General features: G+C 41.4%; 1 protein-coding gene across 2 annotated transcripts in view; it reads left to right on the top strand.

Annotated features, from left to right (window-relative positions):
* The window catches only part of bahd1 (bromo adjacent homology domain containing 1), a 185192-nt gene that overhangs the window by 121782 nt on the left and 36648 nt on the right, over positions 1-26762 (top strand). For both annotated transcript variants that reach the window (XM_063006797.1, XM_063006799.1), the window contains exon 2: positions 12129-13757. In XM_063006797.1, the coding sequence (XP_062862867.1) occupies positions 12149-13757 (1609 nt within the window). In that variant the 5' untranslated portion in view covers positions 12129-12148. The remainder of the gene's footprint in view (positions 1-12128; positions 13758-26762) is intronic.

The following is a 26762-nucleotide window of genomic DNA, read 5'->3' as shown; positions in this document are numbered from 1 at the left end:
TGCAGTCATGTTGGAACAGGAAGGGGCCATCCCCAAACTGTTCCCACAAAGTTGTGAGCATGAAATTGAGATTAAGAGTTTCACTGGAACTAAGGGGTCGAGCCATAATCCCCCCTACACCAAACTTTATACTTGGCACAATGCAGTCAGACAAGTACCGTTCTCCTGGCAACCACCAAACCCAGACTCGTCCATCGGATTGCCAGACGGAAAAGCGTGATTCGTCACTCCAGAGAACACGCTCCACTGCTCTAGAGTCACTATGCGCCTCAGTATCCGCTGACCCGCTCTAGGGGTGGGCGATATGGCCTTTAAATAATATCACGATATTTTGGGATATTTTTTGCGATAACGATATTCACTTGCGATATATAAGAACACATTTTTAAAAAGTTTATTTTAAAAACAACTTTGTTTTGCAGACACACTAAATGTACATTAAATTAAGCATCACTTCCAGTAGGGCTGCGCGATATGGCTAAAAAACTCATATCTCCATATGCTTTTGAGAAGTGGTGATATACGATATGATATAATGTAGGGCTGGGCGATATATCGAGATTTGATAAAATATCGATATATTTTCATACGCGATATAAGACAAGACAATATCGCATATATCGATATAGATGTTGCGTTCCAGTTAGATCCGACAGTTCGTCTTTCTCTTCTCCCAGTTTGTCTCTGCACATGTTCACCTGCCCGCCTCTCTCCCTCACTGAACACAACTCGCCCCTCCCCACCGTCAATTCTTTCTGCCCTCAGAACACATTTCTGTAAGTAAAACTCCCATGATAGCATGGAGACAGTTGAGGAGCTGGTTAGTAAAAAGAATACTAATAGCTCAGTTATTTGGAGATGGTTCGGATTCAGTGGTGGAGAAGTGTCAGATGAGCAGCAGAATAATGTATTCTGTAGAGAATGCCGAAAACAAGTCCAGACAAAAGGTTCCAGCTCCGTGTACCTTTGGTCATTCGTTTTTCACTTCAAATCCTACAGTTGAAAAACAAGAAAACGAGTCGTTATTCGTTTTAAAAACCAATATTGGAAAACGGAAATAAACAAACACAAGCGCATGCACGAGCTGACATGCACGTGTTTACTTTATATATAAACAGTGTATGCACGTGTTGAGAAAGTAATAATAACGTAACGGTCCGTCTCTTGTTGTTCTTACTTGTGTGTTTGTATATGTGATGTGCATGTATTTGCTCTATCTGTAAAAAACAAACATTATGGGGAGTGATTTCAGTACTGGATGTTGTACGTATTCGTGATCAGATAAATTCTAATACCTTCCCTACACACTCGCTCCCTGCGCCCTATAGTGCACTTAACATTCTTAAAGGGCCAGACAATATATTTGTAATTCACATTACACAACAGGCGAGACGTTAGAAAACAACAAACTTTTTCTTAGAATTTTTTTTATTTTTTTATTTTTTTTATTTTTATTTTTTTAAGGAAAAATAGTTCCTGTGTGAAGCTTCCCCAGCATGAATATTAATAAAAGTGCCTGTAAAAATTTTTGGTATTTAGTATTTGGAACATGTAGCTTTGTCTCAGAAGTGTCTTGTTATTACCTTATGGGATGAAAAAATATCGAGATATATATCGTATATCGCCATTCAGCTAAAATATATCGAGATATAATTTTTTATCCATATCGCCCAGCCCTAATATAATGTAAACTTAAAGTACAATGGCAGGCCACTGCTCGTATTTTACCTTATAATGTTTTAAGTTCTCTTAAAAACACAAAACTTTGTAGTTCTGATACATTCTGACAGAATTACAGTGTTTATATTTTGTATTATTATAAGGCTGTATTTGTATTCATATTGACAACATTTATATTAAACAAACCAGCAGAATCTCACAATCACATTTATACTGTCTGTTTAACTTCAAATAAATGAGCATAAAAAAATCCTGAAATTGTTTAATATTTGATCATGATTTGCTATCATTGCATAATGAAAAGCGTGTCTGTCAATTATACCGCAACCAATGAAGAGAGAGATTCCGCCCATAGTCTAAATTCGAAGCTCTGATTGGTTCATACATCTGAATCTCCTGAATCTGAGTTGTTTTGCCCACAGTCAGCAACACGAATGAATCTTTACCATAGATAAGAGTACAGTTTTCTGATTCGATTCCAATAAATAATTCGTCTGAAAAGAGTCGATTCTGACTCATTGACTCAGTGATTCAGTTTCCATGCTCAAAAGCGGAGGAAAGCGTTCCGCTTAGTGCTTTTGTGTTTTAAACGTTCTCAGATGTAACCTGTGTGGTAACCTGTGTATTCTGTGTTCGTTCACTGACACAGTGTTTGTTCTCACATCATTCTCAGACTCACGCAGTGACTGACGCTCCTCGTACTCACGTGGGTGCTTTTGCTTTAGGTGCTGAAATAAAGTTGATGTGTTGCCACCTTTTGTCGTTACAGTATTTTTGCACGTTTTGTCTGACCTTCTGTATCTGAAAAACTTCCACACTAGTGATGTAGCTCGTCCTGCTCTGTCATTTTACGTGGTCTACCACATCGTGGCTGGAGTTGCTGTCGTTCCCAATCGCTTCCACTTTGTTATAATACCACTGACTGTTGACTGTGGAATATTTAGTAGCAAGGAAATTTCACGACTGGACTTGTTGCACAGGTGGCATCCTATCACAGTACCACGCTGGAATTCACTGAGCTCCTGAGAGCGACCCATTCTTTCACAAATGTTTGTAGAAGCAGTCTGCATGCCTAGGTGTCTGGTTTTATACACCTGTGGCCATGGAAGTGATTGGAACACCTGAATTCAATGATTTGGATGGGTGAGTGAATACTTTTGGCAATATAGTGTGTTTCCTAACCATAAATTGCTCGCTTCTCATTATTTCTCATCATGGCTGAGTAAATAAAAATAGTATCCAACAGAACCACAAAAATAATGGCTGTCAGGGTAGGGAAATGTCAGAATAATCATGTCATCGCAAACAATTTCCTGACCATGTCTACCTTTCCTACTGTAATGTATTACAGGCTGGGTTTTCTGAGAATTCCTAATAAGCTGTTGAATCTGTATTGATTATCTCCAGCAGGGCTTAAATAACTGCATTATAACTGATGTTTGCCACATTGTTTATGATGATGGATCTATTTCCTGTGAAACGTAAATGTAAAATCTGTCAGATGTTTATCTAATGCAGTGCTTCTTAACCTATTTATAAGCTGGGTCACAGCACCGACCAAAAGCCGGTCTCGTATGCTTTAAATTCATTTATATACAGTAACAATCAGCTCGTAAGATGAAACCATGTGCCGCATGACCTCGTCTCCATCTGAACCAGGCTGTAGATTATGATTTAAATAATAGGAACCAGTAAGTTTCATTTTTACACATTAGTTTAGAAGATAATGACATTCTTGTGTAGCCATACAACCCCAAATCAGAAAAAGTTGGGACAGTATGGAAAATGCTAATAAAATTAAAATGCAGTGTTCCTTACATTTTCTTTGACTTTTATTTGATTGCAGAGAGTTTGAACCCAAGATATTTCATGTTTTATCTGCTCAACTTCATTTCATTTGTTCATTTGTTGTTTTCATTGTTCCTGCATTTCAGGCCTGCAACACATTCCTAACAAAATTGGGTTGGGGCAATTTAGGGGTAGTAATGAGGTGAAAAACTAAATAATTATTTAAACAGGTGACGTCAACAGGTGATCGTAATCATGGTTTGGTACAAAAGCAGCATCCATGAAAGGCTGAGTCTTTGATGGGCAAAGATGATCAGAGGATCTCCAGTTTGTCAACAAATGTGTGAGAAAATTATTAAAATGTTTAAAAACAATGTACCTCAGAAAAAGATCGGATAGGAATTGCATATTTTTCATTTATCATTAAACCATTCAAGGAATCGGGAGGAATTTCAGTGCTAAGCTGAACGCCAATGATTTTCGATCCCTCAGACGGTGCTGCATCAAAAACCACCACTCAACAATAGCTGATATAACCACATGGGCAAGGGATTACTTTGGCAAACCTTTGTCAAGCACTACAATACGGAGTTACATGCACAAATACAACTTAAAACTCTACTGTGCAAAAAAGAAGCCTTATGTTAACCATGTCCAGAAGCGGCGTCGACTTAGGACTCATAGGAATCTAGAATGGACCATCACACAGTGGAAACATGTATTGTGGTCAGATGAATCAGCATTCCAGGTCTTTTTTGGAAAAAAATTGACAAAAGTCTTCTCCAGCAAGTTCAAAAGCATCAATTTTCTTCTTGCTCCGCATTTATATTGTCCAGCTTTCACTTCCATAAAAAACCACACAGGAGACCATAGTCTGGACAACACCAGGCTTTGTTTGGAGAGACAAATCGTTACATCTGAAGATCTTTTCCAGTTCCTTCATCCTTTTTTAGCTAGGTGTCAGTGGTGTCATATTTCCTGACTGCTAGATCTTTTGCTGTTAATAATTGATCTGAGTAGGCAAAAGCTGTCCAACATTTTCTCCATCATTAAAAATAAAGTTAGGGCACTCAGGTGGTGCAGCGGTAAAACACGCCAGCACACCAGAGCTGACATCTCAAACTCGTCAGTTCGAATCTCAGCTCTGCTACCAGATCGTGTTCATCTTTGGTTTCTTTAACATTACATTTTCACTACCATATGAGATGAGCTTGGCTCCAAAGAACTCTTGAGGCATTTCTGCGTAGAATTGATGTATGGCTTTCTCTTTGCGTAATAGAATTTCAGGTTGCATTTCTTGATGCAGTGGTGGACTGTATTCATTGACAACAGTTTTCCAAAGTACTCCCGAGCCCATGTAGCATGACGGTGGTTTATGAAGTGCCGCCTGAAAGCTCAAAGGTCACTCACATTTATCAGTGGTCTCCAGCTTTGCCCTACACAGACTGAGATCTCACCACATTCCCTGAATCTTTTTACAGTATTATGAACAGTAGATGGTGAACTACAACTGTTTGGCAATTCTCTCCTAAAGTTTGGCACAAAGTGGTGAGCCATGACCCAGTATTGCTTGTAAAGACTGATCCTTTGGTAGATCTTTCTTTTATACCCAATCATGATTCCCTCACCTGTCACCAATTCATCTTCTTACTGTGGAATGCTGTAACTTAAATATTCTATAAACTTTTTAGTCTTATTTTGCCTCTTTCTCAGTGGACTTTCTTTTTTGGAGTGCCAACAATGGGCATGTGAGCATCAAAACTGGACCATGGAGCAATGGATGAAGGTGGCCTGGTCTGACGAATCACCACGTGGATGGCCTGGTGCGTGTGCGTCGCTTACCTGGGAAACACATGGCACCAGGATGCACTATGGGAATAAGGCAAGTTGGCAGAGGCAGTGTGATGCTTTGGGCAATGTTCTGCTGTAAAACCTTGGGTCCTGCCATCTATGTGGATGTTACTTTGACACGTACCACCTACCTAAGCATTGTTGCAGACCCATGTACACCCTTTCATGGAAACGGTATTCCCTGATGGCTGTGGCCTCTTTCAGCAGGAAAATGCACCCTGCCACAAAGCAAAAATGGTTCAGGAATGGTTTGAGGAGCACAACAACAAGTTCGAGGTGTTGACTTGGCCTCCAAATTCCCCAGATCTCAATTTAATCGAGCGTCTGTGGGATGTGCTGGACAAACAGGTCCGATCCATGGAGGCCCCACCTCGCAACTTACAGGAGTTAAAGGATTTGCTGCTGACGTCTTGGTGCCGGATACCACAGCACACCTTAAGGGGTCTAGTGGAGTCCATGCCTCGACAGGTCAGGGCTGTTTTGGCAGCAAAAGAGGGACCAACACAATATTAGTAAGGTCATTTAAAAATCACACATTCTTTTTTATTGTTGTACAAAATCATCCAACTTATTATTAGAAATGGAGATTGTAGTAAGAAAACAAATAATTGGATCCTAGGTGATTTGATTTAGAGTAATGGGTAACATGATAATGAAATGGGCTGCACTATGGTTGAATGAAAAAAGGCACTGGACGCTAAAATCTCTCTCTAACTGTAAACTTTCTGTTCCGCGTGTCTTTCTTTATATTCATAGTCTACAAACACTACGTTCATTCATCTGTACGTCTGTTCATTCATCTGTATACAGTGTATAGACTTTAGAAGTAATCTGTGTTAGTCTTGCTCCAAACCAAACATGAAATGATGTTTCTGTAGGACTGGGAATAGCTTGAGGAATTGTGTCAGAGCTGCTATAAATCAAAATATGAAAAATATATTGAAAGTGGATTATTGTACCTGCAAGGGACTAGCTGTCAAAATCAAATGATGTAGTCCACACACTTCAGTCTCCAAGAACATGGTTCCAGGCTAGCCCTAGACGGAGGATGCAGAACGCTGTTTATGTTGACAGCATCTGGTTTTCAGACCTTTACATGTTATAGTTAAAGACCTAATGCATGTTTTTTATAGCACGAACATGTGCCATGAACATTAGGCTCCCAGGTGGTGCAGCGGGATATTCCACTAGCACACCAGCGCAGAGATTCTGAACTTTTTGGTTCTAAATTTGGCGTTGCCACCGATCTAGCGGGCGTAATTGGCAGTGCCTGCAGGCAGGGATGAGCGGAATATGTGGACGGGGTCTTCAAGCGCTGTGTAAGGACCCTGATTGGCGGATAGAGGCAGAGTGCATGAGTGGAAAAGGATTCCTTTAAGGGCTGTGTGCGGGTTGGTGGAGTCGTGAGCAGCAATATACCCTCCTCAACTATTTAGTGTAGTCAATTTGTCTTCCGCTGCTAGGGATAGCAGTATATATATCGATCAGCCATAACATTAAAACCACCTCCTTGTTTCTACACTCACTGTCCATTTTATCAGCTCCACTTACCATATAAAAGCACTTTGTAGTTTACACTTACAATTACTGACTGTAGTCCATCTGTTTCTCTACATACTTTTTTAGCCTGCTTTCACCCTGTTCTTCAATGGTCAGGACCCCCTACAGGACCACCACAGAGCAGGTATTATTTAGGTGGTGGATCATTCTCAGCACTGCAGTGACAATGACATGGTGGTAGTGTGTTAGTGTGTGTTGTGCTGGTATGAGTGTTTTTTAAATACTCACTGTCCACTCTATTAGACACTCCTACCTAGTTGGTTCACCTTGTAGATATAAAGTCAGAGACAATCGCTCATCTATTGCTGCTGTTTGAGTTGGTCATCTTGTAGACCTTCATCAGTGGTCACAGGACCCTGCCCACAGGGCGCTGTTAGCTGGATATTTTTGGTTGGTGGACTATTCTCAGTCCAGCAGTGACAGTGAGGTGTTTAAAAACTCCATCAGCTCTGCTGTGTCTGATCCACTCATACCAGCACAACACACACTAACCCACCACCACCATGTCAGTGTCACTGCAGTGCTGAGAATCATCCACCACCCAAATAAATATGGACTACAGTCAGTAATTGTAGAACTACAAAGTGCTTCTATCGTAAGTGGAGCTGATAAAATGGACAGTGAGTGTAGAAACAAGGAGGTGGTTTTAATGTTATGGCTGATCGGTGTGTACACACACACACACACACACACACACACACACACACACACACACACACATACACACATATATATATATATAAAACCATCAAACATTTCAAGAAGGCAGTTTTGTTATTTTAATAAACAGCCCTAAGCCTCTACATCTGTCTAGCTCTGTTTTAATACCTCACTATGAAAAAATACACTATTCAAGAGTATTAGAGTGGGTGCTTGTGTGGTAAATTAAGCTAGCACACTACTGCTGGCATCCAGGGTTCAGTATCTTTGATGGTGCTATCAGCTCGTCGGGCCTTTATATACAGATACGTTTGACTGAGAAATGGCCAGGGCCCTGAGATAGAATGGTGTTGTGTACAGCGTGTGTTACTGCATTGCGGCCGCCATTTCTGGAAAAATTGGTGATAAAGACATTTCATTTTATTTTCATGTTTTCAGTTAAGCAAAAGTACTTTTGTTAATGTCTGTGAGTTAGCAGGTGGTGTGAGACTAATCAGAATGATGCGGATATGATTAACATCTGGTACTTTTACTAACTCATTTTGTAAGTAGTGCTACGATATTTGATTATAATAGCTACACAAATAAAGAGCATCTGCCCACCTGAACAGATATGATTGTTGTGGTGCAGTAGTTAGCAACAACCATCCAGAAACATTTGTTCCCACCACTGATTGGAGCTCCACAATTCAGACACTGTGTATGACTTACTCGTTTATCAAAACACGATAACAATAAATGGTTTTATTTTTTCTCAGACTGTTACATGCACCAATGTAGAACATTTAAAGTTCTGATACACTATAGGGCCAAAAGAATGTGGACACCCTTCCTTATTACAGTGGTACCTTGAAACTGGCGTCGAGTTTTAAGGTATTTTTTCCCATAAGGATGTATGGGAAACCTGTTAATGCGTTCCATGGGCCAATGGAACTGCATATATTTTAGTCTAATGTGAAATGATGGGGTTGTTTTTGACACTTATACACTGGTAATAACACAAATATACAAAAAAACTGAAATACAATTGAAACAGTTAAAATCAATAAAAAATACAATAAAACCTGCACTTTACCTTTACTTCTTTATTGTTTCCTTATGCTTCTTAATCATGGAGATGCTTGATCTTGGAATACCGTATTCCGTTCAGTAAAGACACGTTCACATGAGAAGCGGCACAATAGCTTTTGCGCTGGCTGTGCCGTTATTTCCTATGAAGTGTGGCGGTGCACAAAGCTTAACGTGACTTGTTGTACTAAAGCAACAAGTGAGGAATTTCATTAATGGAGAGTAATCACATTAAGCCTTTTTTAATGATAAGCATTTTAGACTCTCTTGGAAAAGCTGATTCTCACAATTTCTCAGCACCCTGAGCTATAACACAAGTTTAAAAGTGAAACAGGAGGAAAATCCAGCTAAACACAGATACATGTGGGCGCTTTCAGAGTGAATCTGATGGTTATTCCACACACATGCAGGTACGTCTCATATTCGCACTTTAATGACGTTTTACCGCAACGCTCAAGCCAAGCACTGAACAAAGTGGCACTCGCACACACGTCGAGTTTAAGAGAAACGTTGAGTTTAAAGGTGCTTCAGCCTCACCCATTGCTAATAGGTAAAATTGGTTAATTCATAGAAAACATAAGCCTCTAATTTAAAATCAACACTTTAAGGAAGGTCGTTTTCTGTTTTTGCATGATTGTCAAGTGATGCAAACATGCAGCTTCAACAAGCTCTGACCTCAATTCCCAAACACATTTTGAATGGGAATTATGGGTCAGACCTAATCATCCAACATCAGACTTTACAAATGTTCTTTTAGTGACTGTGTGCAAATATGCTTAGTCCCACTGCAAAATCCCAGACGTGGGAGGGCTGTCACTTCATCTTAGTTCTCTACATCTATGGTTATAGTTAGAGCTCTGCTAAATTCACAGGAAAATGAGCTTAATTTCACAGACCTCATTTTTACAGAATCACAGATTTTACGGATTTTTGAAGAAAGGTGCCACATTTTACGTCAGTCTTTAAATATTACTCATGAAGTTAATCATAGAATAAATGGAAGCTACAATACACAGCACAGCCTACCTTAATAATTGAAAAAATTATCGTCTGTGTTTTTACACCCCCTCTCTGTGTCTACAGAATCGGTTGGGAGCTTTTTAAACTCAGTTACCTGAGTAGTGTTTTAGCTGCTTTATGCCAAATTCACACTACATGACTTTCCAAGTCGTCAGGTCGCTGTACAGTTCACACTACACAACTGGATGTCTTATAATCGGGAGTCTTTCAAGTCGGTGTGTCTTTCACACTACACGACTGATCGGCGATAGGGGGTTCCACATTACACCATCTATCACTGGGTGGAATCGCAGCCGAGCTTCTCTGGTCTCCCTCTTGTCATGAAAACACACATGAGAAGTGACGAGGGGTTTAATGATACCACGTCCAAAAATGCACGTCAATAAGTAGCGAGCGATCAAAGTTTGTGCGCTGATGTGCAGCATAAAATCAAGTAGTATCAAATAAATAAATCTGAGAGGATTTGGCAACGCGAACATTTTACATTTACATTTTCGGCATTTAGCAGACACTTTTATCCAAAGTGACTTACAATTATGACTGAACACAATTTTGAGCAGTTGAAGGTTAAGGGCCTTGCTCAGGGGCTGCGAACAGCATGGATTGTTCTATAGTGAGTTGGAGGTTAATAAATATTTTTAGCAATGCAACGTTGGTGTTATGTTTTGTAGAGAATGATAAGGTCAGAAATACTGTAAAACCTGAGTGTGTGTCTTTGTCCCACCTTTTTACAATTCCTCCCCTGCGTTTCCCCTCACCCCGTATCTTACGTTCTCATTGGCTGTTTGACACCGCACTCATTGCCAGTCGGCCGACTCATATCCAGATATTTAGCAAGCTAGATTGTTATCTTCAGTCGTGGGTCATTTATTGCTGTTACTGTCTCCTATCGCCACTAGGTGGGAGCAGTGTCTCGTTGCAGCGAAAAAGCTTAGGATTCACACTGATCTTCCATTCTTTCGTTACTCTGAAGTAGGGCTGGGCGATTTTCACAATTAATTCAGTTAATTTGAATGAACGTTTTCACCCGATGTTAGAAATGTGACAATCGTGATTGTTTACATACTTTATATTTTAATTAAAATATCAACATGTCACGAGGCAGAAACTGACCAGATGCTCGCGGAATATATGTCAAGGAAAGTTTAATATTAAAAGGGCAAAATCAGTGTACAAAATCAGGCAGAGTCCAAAACCAGAGGATAAACAGACAGGCAGCAAAAACAGTAAACGGAAGACAGCAAGGGTTGTACACAATAACGGCTAGATTCAGAAATAAGGACCGCAAACACGATCGGCAATAGTTCACAACAAGACAAAAACAGAAGAGTTTAAATAAGATTCATGAAATTGAACACAGCTGAACTGAATCAAAACTCCGGAGCGTGAGGACCGATCAGGATTGGCTGACCGGGGACAAGTGATAGTCACGTGAGAGTCCGTGGGCGCATGGGAATTGTAGTCCATATTGTTAGAAGCAGAACTTAACACCTCGATCCACCCCCCAGTCACAAGAGGACAAACATTGGTGGAAACAGTACACAGGCTTGTGTTCCTTTTAAGAAACCTGTAAAGAACTTTTTGTAGTTTTGTGGGCGGCACGGTGACTCGGTGGGTAGCACTGTCGCCTCACAGCAAGAAGGTCCTGGGTTTGATCCCCAGGTGGGGCGGTCCGGGTCCTTTCTGTGTGAAGTTTGCATGTTCTCCCCGTGTCTGCGTGGGTTTCCTCTGGGGCTCCGGTTACCTCCCACAGTCCAAAGACATGCAAGTGAGGTGAATTGGAGACACTAAATTGTCCATGACTGTGTTTGATATAACCATGTAAAACGGATGAATCTTGTGTAATGAATAACTACCGTTCCTGTCATGAATGTAACCAAAGTGTAAAACATGACGTTAAAATCCTAGTAAACAAACAAACAAACAATTGTAGTTTTGCACTTTTTTAATGTAAGGAGGTTTTGCTGGCACACTATTTAAAGTGAGTTGTTTGTGAGCTATTTTTAAAAATGATATAGCTAATTAAGATGTCTATTTTGTTTTAATTATTGTGGTGCTGTGCATTATAGGTGGTGCTGTTACTATTTTTGCGCTTCTGCAGTCTTTTAAATTAAAATGCAAAAAAAAAAAAAAAAAAGAGTCTTTTTCAATTGCATTATACAAGAACAAAAAAAAAAAAATCGGAATCGACAATCGGTAATAAATTTGAAAATAATAGAGATTTGTTTTTTTTTTTATTATCGCCCAGACCTACTCTGAAGGTTGGGGACTGCTGCCCTACGCGAATGAAAAACAATAAAATGCTTTGAATGTCATGGGAAACGGCTAATTTCATGGTCCGTGATGTGATTTTCACAGCTGTGAATTAGGTGGGATCTTAATTATAGTATAGGCTGTGTGTTTGACCTTACAGTGATAAGCAACTTAATCCAATTTACACAAGCCCGCCTGCCCTCATCACAAACGAGCAACTGATCAATTCCCTTTTTTTTCCTTCGTAGGGTCTGCATGGAAGACTGGAATGACCCATGCACGGCAGAGGAACTCTTTATGCAGATATCAGAGTGAATCCAGGGAGCAGGTAAGCTGCCAGATACATGCTGAAACCATGGGCAGAGCCTGGCCCGAGTGTCCAGTGCACGAAAAGAAGACTAAGAGACATTCCTCTAAAAAAGGAAGAGAGAAGAAAATAAAGGAGCAGCGTGCAGACCGAGACCGGAAGCACTACCCCCTCAGAGGAAGGCTGGGAATGAGCGAAGTGGGGACCTTAAACTGTCGTGTTCTACTGACACGCGTGGACGAAGATGAAACTTCTACGAAGATGAAGAGCGGCGTGAAAACTGGGTCTAAGAATGAAGGCAAACTGAAAATGAAGATGAAGAAAGGAAGGACCAAACCTTGCAAGTGTCACAAGAAGACCTGCAAAGCTTGTCAGTCAACCTCCGGACCAAAAAGCAACACTAAATCTGTCAAAACTGCCTTACATCCAGAACTTCTCCTGGAACCTCGCAAGCGACGCCTAGCCTCTCTCAACGCTGAAGCTGTCAATAGCCTGCTGTTGTTTAAAGACAACCCCCATGTTTCTAAAAAACAGCTGAATTTCCCCAAGGGAGACACTGACCTACCCAAAGGTGAGACCGAAACCTCAAGAAAAGGGTTAGAAGGCCAAAAACGGGCACATACGGCTGAGAAAGAAGAAAGTCCACCTCGCAAGAAGGTCAAAAAATCAAAGACGGATCCTAAACATCTGGACCAGCTGAATCTGAACAGTCCCACCCCTAGACGTCTAGCGGGTTTGAATGCAGCTGCTCTGCTGAAGCTAACCAGCACCTCATCTGGAGCCAAGCGGAGAGCCAAAACCGATGGCAAGCCGGGCGGCGGAGTAGCGCGAACGAAACAACTCCAAGGAAAGCTGGCGAAGCAACAACACAGCCCGGCGAGCCCGTCCAAGCTGCAACAATCACAACAGTGCTGTGATCTTTGCAAGAAGGAAGCCCTTCAGACTGACACCTTGTGGGAAGGTTCTTCAGGGAGCCATGGCTTCATCAGGCCTGGATATCAATGCAGGTCTATGCTCAACTACTCCTTAAAGCCTGTGAAAGAGGAGAAAACTGAGACTGACGTGACCTCCTGTTACTGCTGTTCCCAGAACAGGTCTGTGGAGTACTGCCACAGGCTCGCCCTTTTACTCAACCAGAATGCCTACCCTGAATCAGAAGAACATTCAATGTCCTCTGTGAAAGGATTCCTCACCCCTCCTCATTCACTCACCCACCCAGCCTTGACTCTTGGTGCCCATCCTTATTCCTGCTATCCTGGATACTACGTCCACATCGCACACCACGGGACATCCTCACTCCCAGTGAGTACAAGTCCCGGCCCTCATGCTCCCCCTTCCGTACCTCCCATCACCCTGTGTCCCACCGGAGTGAAGAGACCCAAACTGATGCCATCTCCAGTGTCCCACCCTTCAGGAATCCCTCACCCGGTGTGCTGCAATTCTGTCGGGACCTGTTACGGAGATCCCTGCAGGATCGGCGGCTATGCCTACAGACCCTCTCAGCCTCTCGCCAGCAGGGGATGCTCGTTCAGTGCCGGATGCTCCAGCTGCAACCACAAAATCAAAATGGGTAAGACAAGACAAACGGCGTGAAATTTGTTTCAGACTCGGTTAGGCATTGCGCTTCTGAGATCTTGTTCTAATTGGTACAATGATGTAACTGCTAACAAAGTAATGCTTAAGAATGCAACCGACAGTGCTGAGAGAAAATACATCCGCCAAAAGAGCAGTTGTTAAACTTTAAAAAAAAAGGATGTCTAGAAATATTACTGATGATGCCACATAACTGCCACGTCGAATGACTTTTAATCTTGAGGAAATGCTTCTGCAGTGGGTGCGGAGACAGAAATAGTTAGCTGTGACTTGACATTAAGTACTACTAATTTTGTTTGGACACTTTCACAATGCAATATAGCATTTCAGAATTCATTTAGACGGGTGCTAGGGTGGAGCGGCAGTCTTAATACTCTAGCACACAAACACACAAGCTTAGCATGTCTTTCCATACGCGATACTGCTCTGTGTGGGAACCCAAAACCCAAAAGGTGTCAAGAAGTGTCAGAGGAGGAGTGTGCTGATTCGTCTCTCCCTGACCAGATCCGGGGTTGTGCGGCCAGCAGCGGATTTACAGCGGGTAATTGGAAATGAGTAGATTGGGAGTTAAAGGGGGAAAGATCCAGAAACACAGCAGTGAAATTGCACCAGGGTTTGAATCCCTAGTGGTGCTTTCAGCCAGTCAGGCATCTACATACAGACATGATTGGGCTTGTTGGTTGTCTGACTTGCTTGCCAACCTATCTAAGTCTGTTTTTAGCAAACTAACAGAACTGTAAATAGTAAAAAAATAGTAAAAAGAATAAATGTAATAGAGGTCATTACCAGCTATTCCAGCACCCATTAGTGCATTATCCATTTAGCATCTACAGTGCAACAACATGAAGGTCATTTGGTCAAAGATAGGGCTTTTCCACCAAAAGAACCATGGTTCTTGAACCGGTTCTCTTCTGGTTTCTTAGAACCTTGGTGTTCTGCAGAGAACCGACGCGAGTTTCCACCAGTTTTTGAGAACCAAGTCTGCGTCATCAACGATGGGCGTTGTTTAACCAAAGTAAGCAGTAGTGATGTGATGGCGGAGTGTGTAAATTATGTGCAAGCATTTGTGCTGTTGTTACAGATGTTGGTTTTTATGTAAAAAGCATGGATCAGCTGTCGGTGATAAGAAGACGTAGACGTGTTTGTTGCAGTTGTTGTTTTCTTTAGTTCATTGACGTGAGAAGCGTTTTGCGCTTCGCTTTCACCGTGACTCTCGGCGCAAATAGCCGATTTGCTCAGCGCTCGACTTGCTGGTGAAACATCACTAAAGTTCCACAACACAAACATTCATCTGTGTGAAATAACCATCAAATCCACTCTAAAATACAACATGTGTCTGTGTTTAGCTGGATTTTCTTCACGTGTGGTGTTTATGCAGATCGGGGTTCTCGGGAGAGTCGAAAAAGCTTCACGTAAAAAATAAAGTGTAAAGTGGCTGAATGTACTAAAAGTACAACATAGAAACACTACATTTCTTACCGTTATTACTGGTTATAAGTGCTCTATACTGCCCAAATTCATCGCTCATTGTTTTAGTACAATAAGCCACTTTATGCTTAATTTTTTACGCTAAGCGTTTTTCGTTCTATCCGGGTCACTTTTACCACCTCATATCACACAATTCATCTTTTTAAAGGCGCTTTGAAAATATCAGCAGCAAACTGGCTCAAAATTTAATCAGGTGAACTTTAGATAAAAATGATTAAAAAAAGAAAAAGAAGATAAAAATTCAGCATTAAGCTCCATAGGAGACACCAGCTGACGCCATTGTTGCTGTCGCTATGCTGTACAACATGACACGCCCACAGGTGACGTCATGGTTCGCACTGAAAAACCAAGTATTCTGTGGTGCCAGATTGGGCCGCTAGTTCGCTGTCTGGAACCTCTTTTTCCGATGGAAAAGGGGTAAGAGTAAATCTGCTGCTTAAACTTCCAAACTACAGTGGGGCCAAAAAGTATTTAGTCAGCCACTGATTGTGCAAGTTCTCCTACTTAGAAAGATGAGAGAGGTCTGTAATTTTCATCATAGGTACACTTCAACTATGAGAGACACAATGAGAAAAAAAATATCCAGGAAATCACATTGTAGGATTTTTAAAGAATTTATTTGTAAATTATCGTGGAAAATAAGTATTTGGTCAATAACAAAAGTTCAACTCAATACTTTGTAACATAACCTTTGTTGGCAATGACAGAGGTCAAATGTTTCCTGTAAGTCTTCACCAGGTTTGCACACACTGTAGCTGGTATTTTGGCCCATTCCTCCATGCAGATCTCCTCTAGAGCAGTGATGTTTTGGGGCTGTCGCTGGGCAACACAGACTTTCAACTCCCTCCACAAATTTTGGGGCTTGAGGTCTGGAGACTGGCTAGGCCACTCCAGGACCTTGAAATGCTTTTTACGGAGCCACTCCTTCGTTGCCAGAGCGGTGTGTTTGGGATCATTGTCATGCTGGAAGACCCAGCCACGTTCCATCTTCAATGCTCTCACTGATGGAAGGAGGTTTTGGCTTAAAATCTCACGATACATGGCCCCGTTCATTCTTCCCCTTTGCAGAAAAACAGCCCCAAAGCATGATGTTTCCACCCCCATGCTTCACAGTAGGTATGGTGTTCTTGGGATGCAACTCAGCATTCTTCTTCCTCCAAACACGACGAGTTGAGTTTTTACCAAAAAGTTCCATTTTGGTTTCATCTGACCACATGATATTCTCCCAATCCTCTTCTGGATCATCCATATGCTCTCTGGCAAACTTCAGACGGGCCTGGACATGTACTGGCTTAAGCAGGGGGACACGCCTGGCACTGCAGGATTTGAGTCCCTCTCGGCGTAGTGTGTTACTGATGGTAGCCTTTGTTACTTTGGTCCCAGCTCTCTGCAGGTCATTCATCAGGTCCCTCCGTGTAGTTCTGGGATTTTTGCTCACCGTTCTCATGATCATTTTGACCCCACGGGATGAGATCTTGTGTGGGGCCCCAGATCGAGGGAGATTGTCAATGGCCTTGTATGTCTTCCATTTTCTTACAATTGCTCCCACAGTTGATTTATTCACACCAACCTGCTTGCCTATTGTAGATTCACTCTTCCCAGCCTGGTGCAGGTCTACAATTTTCTTCCTGGTGTCCTTCGACAGCTCTTTGGTCTTGGCCATGGTTGAGTTTGGAGTCGGACTGTTTGAGGCTGTGGACAGGTGTCTTTTATACAGATAACGAGGTCAAACAGGTGCCATTAATACAGGTAACGAGTGGAGGACAGAAGAGCTTCTTAAAGAAGAAGTTACAGGTCTGTGAGAGCCAGAAATCTTGCTTGTTTGTGGGTGACCAAATACTTATTTTCCACCATAATTTACAAATAAATTCTTTAAAAATCCTACAATGTGATTTCCTGGATTTTTTTTCTCATTGTGTCTCTCATAGTTGAAGTGTACCTATGATGAAAATTACAGACCTCTCTCATCTTTCTAAGTAGGAGAACTTGCACAATCAGAGGCTGACTAAATACTTTTTGGCCCCACTATACCTTCAACTTGGCTGAAATATATTGCTGGCTGTACATACACCAAAAGCTTGCAATGCAAATCTACTGATTGATTCAGTTTCATTTAAGATTATTGCAGCAGCGAACTACAAATGTGTGAAATACTGCTGATTGTAACTTGGTATGACTGAGCTTGTATCAGTGGGTATTTCTCCTTGAATGTCATTGACATACTTTTTTGGCATACTTTCAACCAAGAAGTTTGTTCTTGGGCGCTTGGGTGGCGTGACAGTCTATTAAGCTAGCTCACCACCGGTGGGATCCAGACACTGTATCTTTTATCTCCTCTGGCATCAATGAGTCTTGGTCGCCCAACATCCTGTCGCCAGGCTGAAACGTCTGTTTCTCTGCGTGCTTTGTTAGCCCTCTTTCATGCTGTTCTTTAATGATCAGGACCACCACAGAGCAGGTATTATTTGGGTGCTGGATCATTCTCAGCACTGCAGTGACAATGACATGATGGTGGTGTGTTAGTGTGTGTTGTGCTGGTATGAGTGGATCAGACACAGCAATACTGCTGGAGTGTTTAAATACCGTGTCCATTCACTGTCCACTCTATTAGACACTCCTACTAGTTGGTTCACCTTGTAGATGTAAAGTCAGAGACGATCGCTCATCTATTGTTGTTGTTTGAGTTGGTCATCTTCTAGACCTTCGTCAGTGGTCACAGGACGCTGCACATGTGGTGCTGTTGGCTGGATATTTTTGGTTGGTGGACTATTCTCAGTCCAGCAGTGACAGTGAGGTGTTTAAAAACTCTATCAGCGCTGCTGTGTCTGATCCACTCATACCAGCACAACACACACTAACACACCACCACCATGTCAGTGTATCTGCAGTGCTGAGAATGATCCACCACCCAAATAATACCTGCTCTGTACTGGACCTGGGAGAGTCCTGACCATTGAAGAACAGCATGAAAGGGGGCAAACAAAGCATTCAGAGAAACAGATGGACTACAGTCAGTAATTGTAGAACTACAAAGTGCTTCTATATGGTAAGTGGAGCTGATAAAATGGACAGTGAGTGTAGAAACAAGGAGGTGGTTTTAATGTTATGGTTGATCAGTGTATTTTATATAGGGCAGTTGTTGCCTAGCGTATAAGGTACTGGACTATTAATCAGAAGGTCACTGGCAGGTTGCTGCTGTTGGTCCCTTTAACAAGGTCGTTAACTCTCAATTGCTCAGACTGTATACTCTCACAATACTGTGTCACTTTGGATAAAGGCGAATGCCGAATATGTAAATGTAATGTAAATAAATCCTTGACTGTGACATGCACCAGTCTTATGCAGTAGGCTTTGGCTTGCACATTTCTGAGAGGTGGTTCTAATGTTTTGGCTCATTGGTGTGTGCTGGTGTTTCAGTTAGTTTGCAGTTTTGTTATGCTTCATTTTTTCTGCCAAATTTAGGATCAAATGTGTGAAAGATTGATAAAGTGATCAAATTTATACTAAGTGTGCATACAAATCACACTATACACACTTTATTTACTATGATTGTGTGTTGTGCTGGTATGAGTGGATCAGACACAGCAATGCTGCTGGAGTTTTTAAATACTGTGTCCACTTACTGTCCACTCTATTAGACACTCCTACCTACTTGGTCCACCTTGTAGATTTACTGTAGGACTTACTGTCCACTCTATTAGACACTCCTACCTACTTGGTCCACCTTGTAGATGTAAAGTCAGAGATGATCGCTGCCAAATTCAGGACCAAATGTGTGAAAGATTGATAAAATTATCAAATTTATGCTAAGTGTGCATACAAAACACACTACACACACTTTATTTACTATTAGTAATACAAATCTGATCATTATGGCTTGATGCTGTTCAACCAAATGTGTTTCAATAAAACTATCAACTTCTAGTGAAATCTCTATATACTTTTAACTCTATAATTATTACATACACTGACTAGGCATAACATTATGACCACTGACAGGTGAAGTGAATAACACTGACTATCTCTTCATCACGGCACCTGTTAGTGGGTGGGATATATTAGGCAGCAAGTGAAAATGTTATCCTCAAAGTTGACGTGTTAGAAGCAGGAAAAATGGGCAAGCATAAGGATTCGAGTGAGTTTGACAAGAGCCAAATTGTGATGGCTAGACGACTGGGTCAGAGCATCTCCAAAACTGCAGCTCTTATGAGGTGTTCCCGGTCTGCAGTGGTCAGTATCTATCAAAAGTGGTCCAAGGAAGGAACAGGGTCATGGGCTGCCAATGCTCACTGATGCACGTGGGGAGCGAAGGCTGGCCCGTGTGGTCCGATCCAACAGACGAGCTACTGTAGCTCAAATTGCTGAAGAAGTTAATGCTGGTTCTGATAGAAAGGTGTCAGATTACACAGTGTATCACAGTTGCAGGGCGGTTTTGGCGGGGGACCAACACAATATTAGGAAGGTGGTCATAATGTTTTGCCTGATTGGTGTACATTTTAGAAGCTATTTGGACAGTGGAAGTGATTTGCTCATGCATTCAGAATCTGAAATCAGGCTCCAATCTGGTGTAAAGTGCTGATTTTAAAGAAATCGTCCATTCAAACAGAGTTACCAAGCAGGTAAATACATTCCATCCCCCTTGTTTGTTTCCTGTTACAGAGACACATACTTGTTCTCCCTGAACATTTAATTTAGATTATGCATATAAAAGAAAACCCACCTGGCTCATTTTGTGCTGATTGGGGATAAATAGCTCACAGAACATTCACACTATTAGCCGAACAACCTTGTTAACATCACCATAAGCGGCTGGCAAGCAATTCTGAACTGTGCCAGGCCAAAAAGAAACAAAACTACCACACACTGTTGTACACTGGTGCTGGATTTGGTACTGCTTTTTTGTTCCCTTAAGGACTATGCACTCAAGTTGAAACGGTGAATCACTAATAACACAGACCTGCATTCGCAAGAATGACTTTTTTGCCATGTATCCCACAATGTGGGTAGCTGAACAACTTAAAAGTAGGATGAAAGCTAATGCAGTTCTCAGTAGACCAACCACAAGACAGCTCAATGCGGCCCACTGGACCAGTGGTTTTCAACCTCTTCTGTGTGCCTACCTTGAACTTGCGCACAGAAACATCCCTCACACAGAAACCATTGTGAAAGCTCTTAACAAGCTAAAATAATATAATTAACATTGTGCACATCATACATACACCGATCAGCCATAACATTGAAACCACCTCCTTGTTTCTACACTCACTGTACCATGTGGAAGCACTTTGTAGTTCTACAATTACTGACTGTAGTCCATCTGTTTCTCTGCATGCTTTGTTAGCCGCCTTTTATGCTGTTCTTCAATGGTCAGGACTCTCACAGGGGTCATTCTCAGCACTGCAGTGACACTGACATGGTGGTGGTGTGTTAGTGTGTGTTGTGCAGGTATGAGTGGATCAGACACAGCAGTGCTGATGGACTTTTTAAACACCTCACTGTCACTGCTGGACTGAGAATAGTCCACCAACCAAAAATATATCCAGCCAACAGCGCCCTGTGGGCAGCATCCTGTGACCACTGATGACGGTCTACAAGATAACCAACTCAAACAGCAGCAATGAGGTGAACCAACTAGGTAAGAGTGTCTAATAGAGTGGACAGTGAGTGGACACGGTATTTAAAAACTCCAGCAGCGCTGCTGTGTCTGATCCACTCACCAGCACAACACACACTAACACACCACCACCATGTCATTGTCACTACAGTGCTGAGAATGATCCACCACCTAAATAATACCTGCTCTGTGGGGGTCCTGACCATTGAAGAACTGGGTGAAACAGGTTAAAAAAGCATGCAGAGAAACAGATGGACGACAGTCAGTAATTGTAGAACTACAAAGTGCTTCTATATGGTAAGTGGAGCTGATATAATGGACAGTAATTGTAGAAACAAGGAGGTGGTTTTAATGTTATGGCTGATCAGTGTCTGATGCAATTTTGCTGATTTACATATTAACTTCAAAATGATAATACCTTTTTACATTTTACCTTTTTCAATGCGATGACTGAGTCTGTTTCTGTGAGCACATTATAAACATTTGTTTCAATTTCAGTTACAGCTACTCATAAATCGTAAGCGATACTTGCTTTTGATGTAGATGAGAGCAAAAAACATGCTTCACAGAGCCAAGCAGAGGCAAAAGTACATCAATTGCTAAGTTTGCCAGTTCAGGGTAATTTGCTTTGACTGACAGATAAAAGATGTAGATTGCTTATCGGCATCGGTGATATTGGAATGGATGGCCTTGCTAGTGGAGTGAAACAATGCAGTGTTACCTTTTCTAATTCCCGCTTATTATCCGTGGTCAGAAAACTCAGGTGAGATAACTTTTAGCTCCACAGGCAGAACGAGTCTGACTTAGCTACCACTCTGTGCTTATACCCAGTTTAATTAAGCCTCCCCAAATCCACCAAATGCTCAGCTCTTTCAAGCAAAAAAGGGTCGTTTCTCATTTCTTTGTGAGATTGTCTGTTTAAAACAGCATTTCTAAATGCAAGATAAATGCAAATGCAAATCCATCTACCACACATAATATTGTTAAAAGATGCATTGTATATGCATTAACTTTGAGTCCTCAAATGGCACTGGGGCGGCTTGGTGGGTAGCACTGTCGCCTGACAGAAAAAAAGGTCTGATTTCCAGATTCCAGGTCCTTTCTGTATGGAGTTCTCCCTGTGTCTGTGTGAGTTTCCTCCAGGAGCTCTGGTTTCCTCCCACAGTCCAAAGATGTGCAAGTGAGGTGTATTGGAGATACTAAATTGTCCATGACTGTGTTGGACGTTAAACTTGAACTGATGAATCTTGTGTAACGAATAACTATCATTTCTGTCATGAATGTAACCAAAATGTGTAAAATCCTAATAAATAACTAAATAATGAGAGAATTGTCAATCAGATTAAAACAGCATTTCTAAATGCAAGATAAATGCAAATAACAGGTCTTTTACCATCTACTGCACATAATATTGTGAAAAGATTTCAGGGAATCCAGAGAAATGTCAGTCTGCATAGGGCAAAACCAGAGACCACTTTTATATGCATTAACTTTGAGTCCTCAAATGGCACTGGGGCGGCTTGGTGGGTAGCACTGTCTCCTGACAGAAAAAAAGAGGTCTCATTCCCAGGTGGAGTGGTCCGGGTCCTTTCATGTTCTCACTGTGTCTGCTTGGGTTTCCTCCAGGAGCTCTGGTTTCCTCCCACAGTCCAGACATGCAAGCGAGGTGAACTGGTGATACAAAATTGTCCGTGACTGTGTTGGACGTTAAACTTGAACTGTGGAATCTTGCGTAACGAATAACTACCGTTTCTGTCATGAATGTAACCAAAGTGTAAAACATGACGTTAAAATCCTAATAAATAAATAATGAGAGAATTGTCAATCTGATGAAAATTTGCATTTTTAAATGCAGGATAAATGCAAATAACAATAATAAATGCAATAAGGTATTTTACCAGCTACTGTACATAATATTGTGAAAAGATTTCATGGAATCTAGAGAAATATCAGTCCGCATAGGGCAAAACCAGAGACCGCTGTTGTATGCATTAGCTTTGAGCCCTCAAATGGCACTGGGGTGGCACTGTGGCTCGGTGGGTAGCACTTTTGGGTTTAATTCCCAGGTGTAGTGGTCCAGGTCCTTTCTGTGTAGTTTGCATGTTCTCCCCATGTCAGTGTGGGTTTCCTCCGGAAGCTCTGGTTTTCTTCCACAGTCTAAAGACATGCAAGTGAGGTGAATTGGAGACACTAAATTGTCCATGACTGTGTTTGACATTAAAAACATGAACTGATGAATCTTGTGTAACCAGTAACTACCTGTTCTGTCATGAATGTAACCAAAAGGTGTAAAACATGACGTTTAAATTCTAATAAATAAATAATGAGAGAATTGTCAATCAGTTAAAAAGGAGCATTTCTAAATGCAATATTGCAAACAATAGGTCTTTAACCATCTACCGCACATAATATTGTGAAAAGATTTCAGAAAATCCAGAGAAATGTCAGTGCACGTAGGGCAAAACTGGCGACCACTGTTATAGATATGCATGATCTTTGAGTCCTCAGATGGCATAGCTTGAGAAGCCGTACATCTGTCCTCTGTCCCAATTGTGTTGCAGGCATCAAATTCTAAATGTGTTTATATTTACAAAATGCAGTGAAGCTGATCAGTAAAAACTAATAATTTCTCATACGTTGCATAACATACTAGCGTGTTCCTGTAGAATATACATGCTTCTCTTGTTTTGGAACTGAGCACCAATTAATGCAAAATTACCGCCACTGAAACATGGTTAACTGTAGCCTGGCAGAGCTCTGGCTTGTACCCATTTTAGCAGAATGCATTTTAATTAGCAGCCCGATCGTTCTATATTTCTGTAGCCAGCGAACACAGAGGCCTTAGATTATCAAATCCTACAGCTTTTTCTAACACGTTCTATTACCCAAAAGGCTAAAATATGAACATAAAAGCCTTTGAGATGCTTTATATGGAATGAAAGTAATAACTTTAGATTGAACGATGCCGTCTCACTTCTGTTAAGCAGCCACTCCAGCCTGTCTGCCTGTTCACTGCCGTCTTTTCAGTGCTAGGTTGAATGTGAATAATTGCCACAGGTGGACAGGGCACTGCTTATTTTTGTTGGCAGGAATCCTAAACTGGGTGTCTATTGTATGATGAGGGCAGCTGTGCTGTTCTATTAGCTTCAGCCCAGCTAACAGCCTTGCAGAACTAATGCTTGTTGCAGTTTAATTACAGGGCTAGCTTAACTGGTCCCACATTTGATTGATGCTGACTGTCATTATAATTTACTTTACTTTGCGTTACGGTGTGACACTATCTTGGTTATTTAAAGTATATGATCTGATCTGGTCACCTCACTGACAGTTAAAAAATTAGTCAAATACAGTTTTAGTCACATACTACAGTGGTACCTTGAAACTCAGTTGGTTCTGGGAGTGGCGTCGAGTTTAAAAGGTGTTGAGTTTTGAGGTATTTTTGTCCTATAAGGAAGTATAGGAAACCTATTAATGCATTCCATGATCCCATAACTGCATATATTTTAGGCTAATGTAAAATAATGCGGTGTTTTTTGACACTTATGCACTAAAAATTACACAAATATAATATAAAAACACTGAAATACAATTGAAAATCCTCACTCAATCATTTTCTTAACCGCTTATCCAATTGGGGGGGGGGTTCAATGGGCGCAAGGCACACAATTAACACCCTGGACGGGGCCCCAGTCCTTCGCAGGGCAGACACACACACACACCCATTCACCTCTAGGGCAGTGTCTCCAATTAACCTGACTGCATGTTTTTGCACTGTGGGAAGAAACCAACGCTCCTGGAGGAAACCCATGCAAGCACGGGGAGAACATGCAAACTCCACACAGAAAGGACCCGGACCGCCCGCCTGGGGATCGAACCCAGGACCTTCTTGCTGTGAGGCGACAGTGCTACCCACCGAGCCACAGTGCCACCCACAATTGAAAATAGAAAATTGAAAATACAGAAACCTGCACTTTAGCTTTACTTCTTTATTGTTTCCTTATGCTTTTTAATCGTGAAGTGCTTGACCGTATTCCGTTCAGTAAAGGCACATTCACATGAGAAGTGACAAAACCGCTTTTGCGCTGCTGTGCCGTTATTATGCCAAAGCTTAACTTGACTTGTTGTACTAAAACAATGAGTGAGGAATTTCATTAGTGGAGAGAACTCATGAGCAGTAATAATTAAGAGAGTGTTTCTATGTCGTTAGCTTTTTTTTGATAAGCGTTTTAGACTCGGGAAAGCTGATTCTCACAATTTCTCAGCACCCCGAGCCGTAACACAAGTTTAAAAGTGAAACAGGACAAAAATCCAGCTAAACACAGATACATGTGGACGCTTTCAGAGGGAATTTGATAGTTAATCCACACAAATGCAGATTCATCTCATATTCACACTTTGATTGTTTTACTGGACTGCTCAAGCCAAGCTCTGAACAAAAAAGCAGTTGCACACATATTGAGTTTAAGGGTACAAATTTCTCTAAAAAAGGGGATTGAGTGTTAAAGGTTTTAAATTTAGGGGACGTCAAGTTACAAGGTACCACTGTAGTTTATTTTAAAAAGAGAAAGTGCTGTACTTGAGTGCTTGTGACCTTAGATGGCACTGTATTGAAAACCAGCATGCCACCATGATAAAAATGGGCTGAAGCTGTACTTAAATGGACTAATGTACTGAGGGAATATTTTTCTTAGCATAGGGGATGTCTGTGGTTATTGCAGCATGATGGCACCGAGCTATATTCTCCATGTAACAACAGCATGGCTGTGTAATCAGAAGGTTCAGCTGCTAGACTTGCTTGCCTGCAGATCTATCTCTTATTGAACAAGTGTGCCATGTAATGCACAAAATGCATCAAAGCCTTCTACAGCTAAACAAAAACTTTGCATTGCATTCTTAATCCCCCTTTACTCCCAATCAAGTCATATCCAATTCCTCAATTAAACTGCGGTTCCCCACCGAGATCCAGAACAGCCGTAGCCTGTCGTGCACCCCCTCCGACATACGTGCAGTCACTGACCGCTTGTTTTCACCTGTCTGTGAATCAAACATCTCATGTGCAGGCTTTTAATGCAGCATCAATAAACCCATTTGACTTTTTTCTCCCCCTGTCTGTGTGAGTGTCCGGACGGTTGATAGCACAACTTTTGCACTTGAGATTTGAACTTGCTACCCAAGCGCCCTTAAATGTGTATTTTAAAGCTAACAGGATATAGGATTGGTGTAAACATGCTCCTGTTCTAAACAAATCAAAACCATTAGTAGCTATTCAGTACTGTCTGTTTTTACTAGCATTTCACACACTGTTCTGACTGTATTACGGCTGCGTGTCTGTTATCAGTTAACCTTCGATGAACCCTCATGTCATTTCCACTGTTTTGTTTCTGCCAGTTAGAATCCCAAATGGTTTCTTCCAGGCTGGATCTGCGCACTAACAAGGCTTTATTAAAAACCTGCTCGTACACACTGTTCTGCGCTATGTAGCTTATCTGTAATCATTTAGGATTTGTCCTGTCTGGAAATGTTACTAACAGGACACGATGTGACTGACCGCTTTCTGCAGGAACATTTTTTTTTTTATCATCCCTGCATGCAGCTGTTTTTTACTGCTCATGAACATCAGTCATCAGTATTTACTCACATGACTCTGGCAGATTATTTAAGTAGTAAAGAACAAACAAGAGGAAACAGTTTGCAGGAGTAAGTAGTTGTTTTATTGAGCGCTTGAAGCACTAACTTGACCTTGTAGTCCTTGTCTTTCTACAACCCCAAATCAGAAAAAGTTGGGACAGTATGGAAAATGCAAATTCATGTTTTGTCTGGTTGACTTCATTTCATTTATTAATAAACATCCATTCCTGCATTTCAGGTCTGCAACACATT

Source organism: Trichomycterus rosablanca, chromosome 13, assembly GCF_030014385.1.
Source record: "Trichomycterus rosablanca isolate fTriRos1 chromosome 13, fTriRos1.hap1, whole genome shotgun sequence".
NCBI classification, from domain to species: domain Eukaryota; kingdom Metazoa; phylum Chordata; class Actinopteri; order Siluriformes; family Trichomycteridae; genus Trichomycterus; species Trichomycterus rosablanca.
Note: the sequence above shows the minus strand (reverse complement) of the source record. Positions and strands in the feature narration are given on the sequence as shown.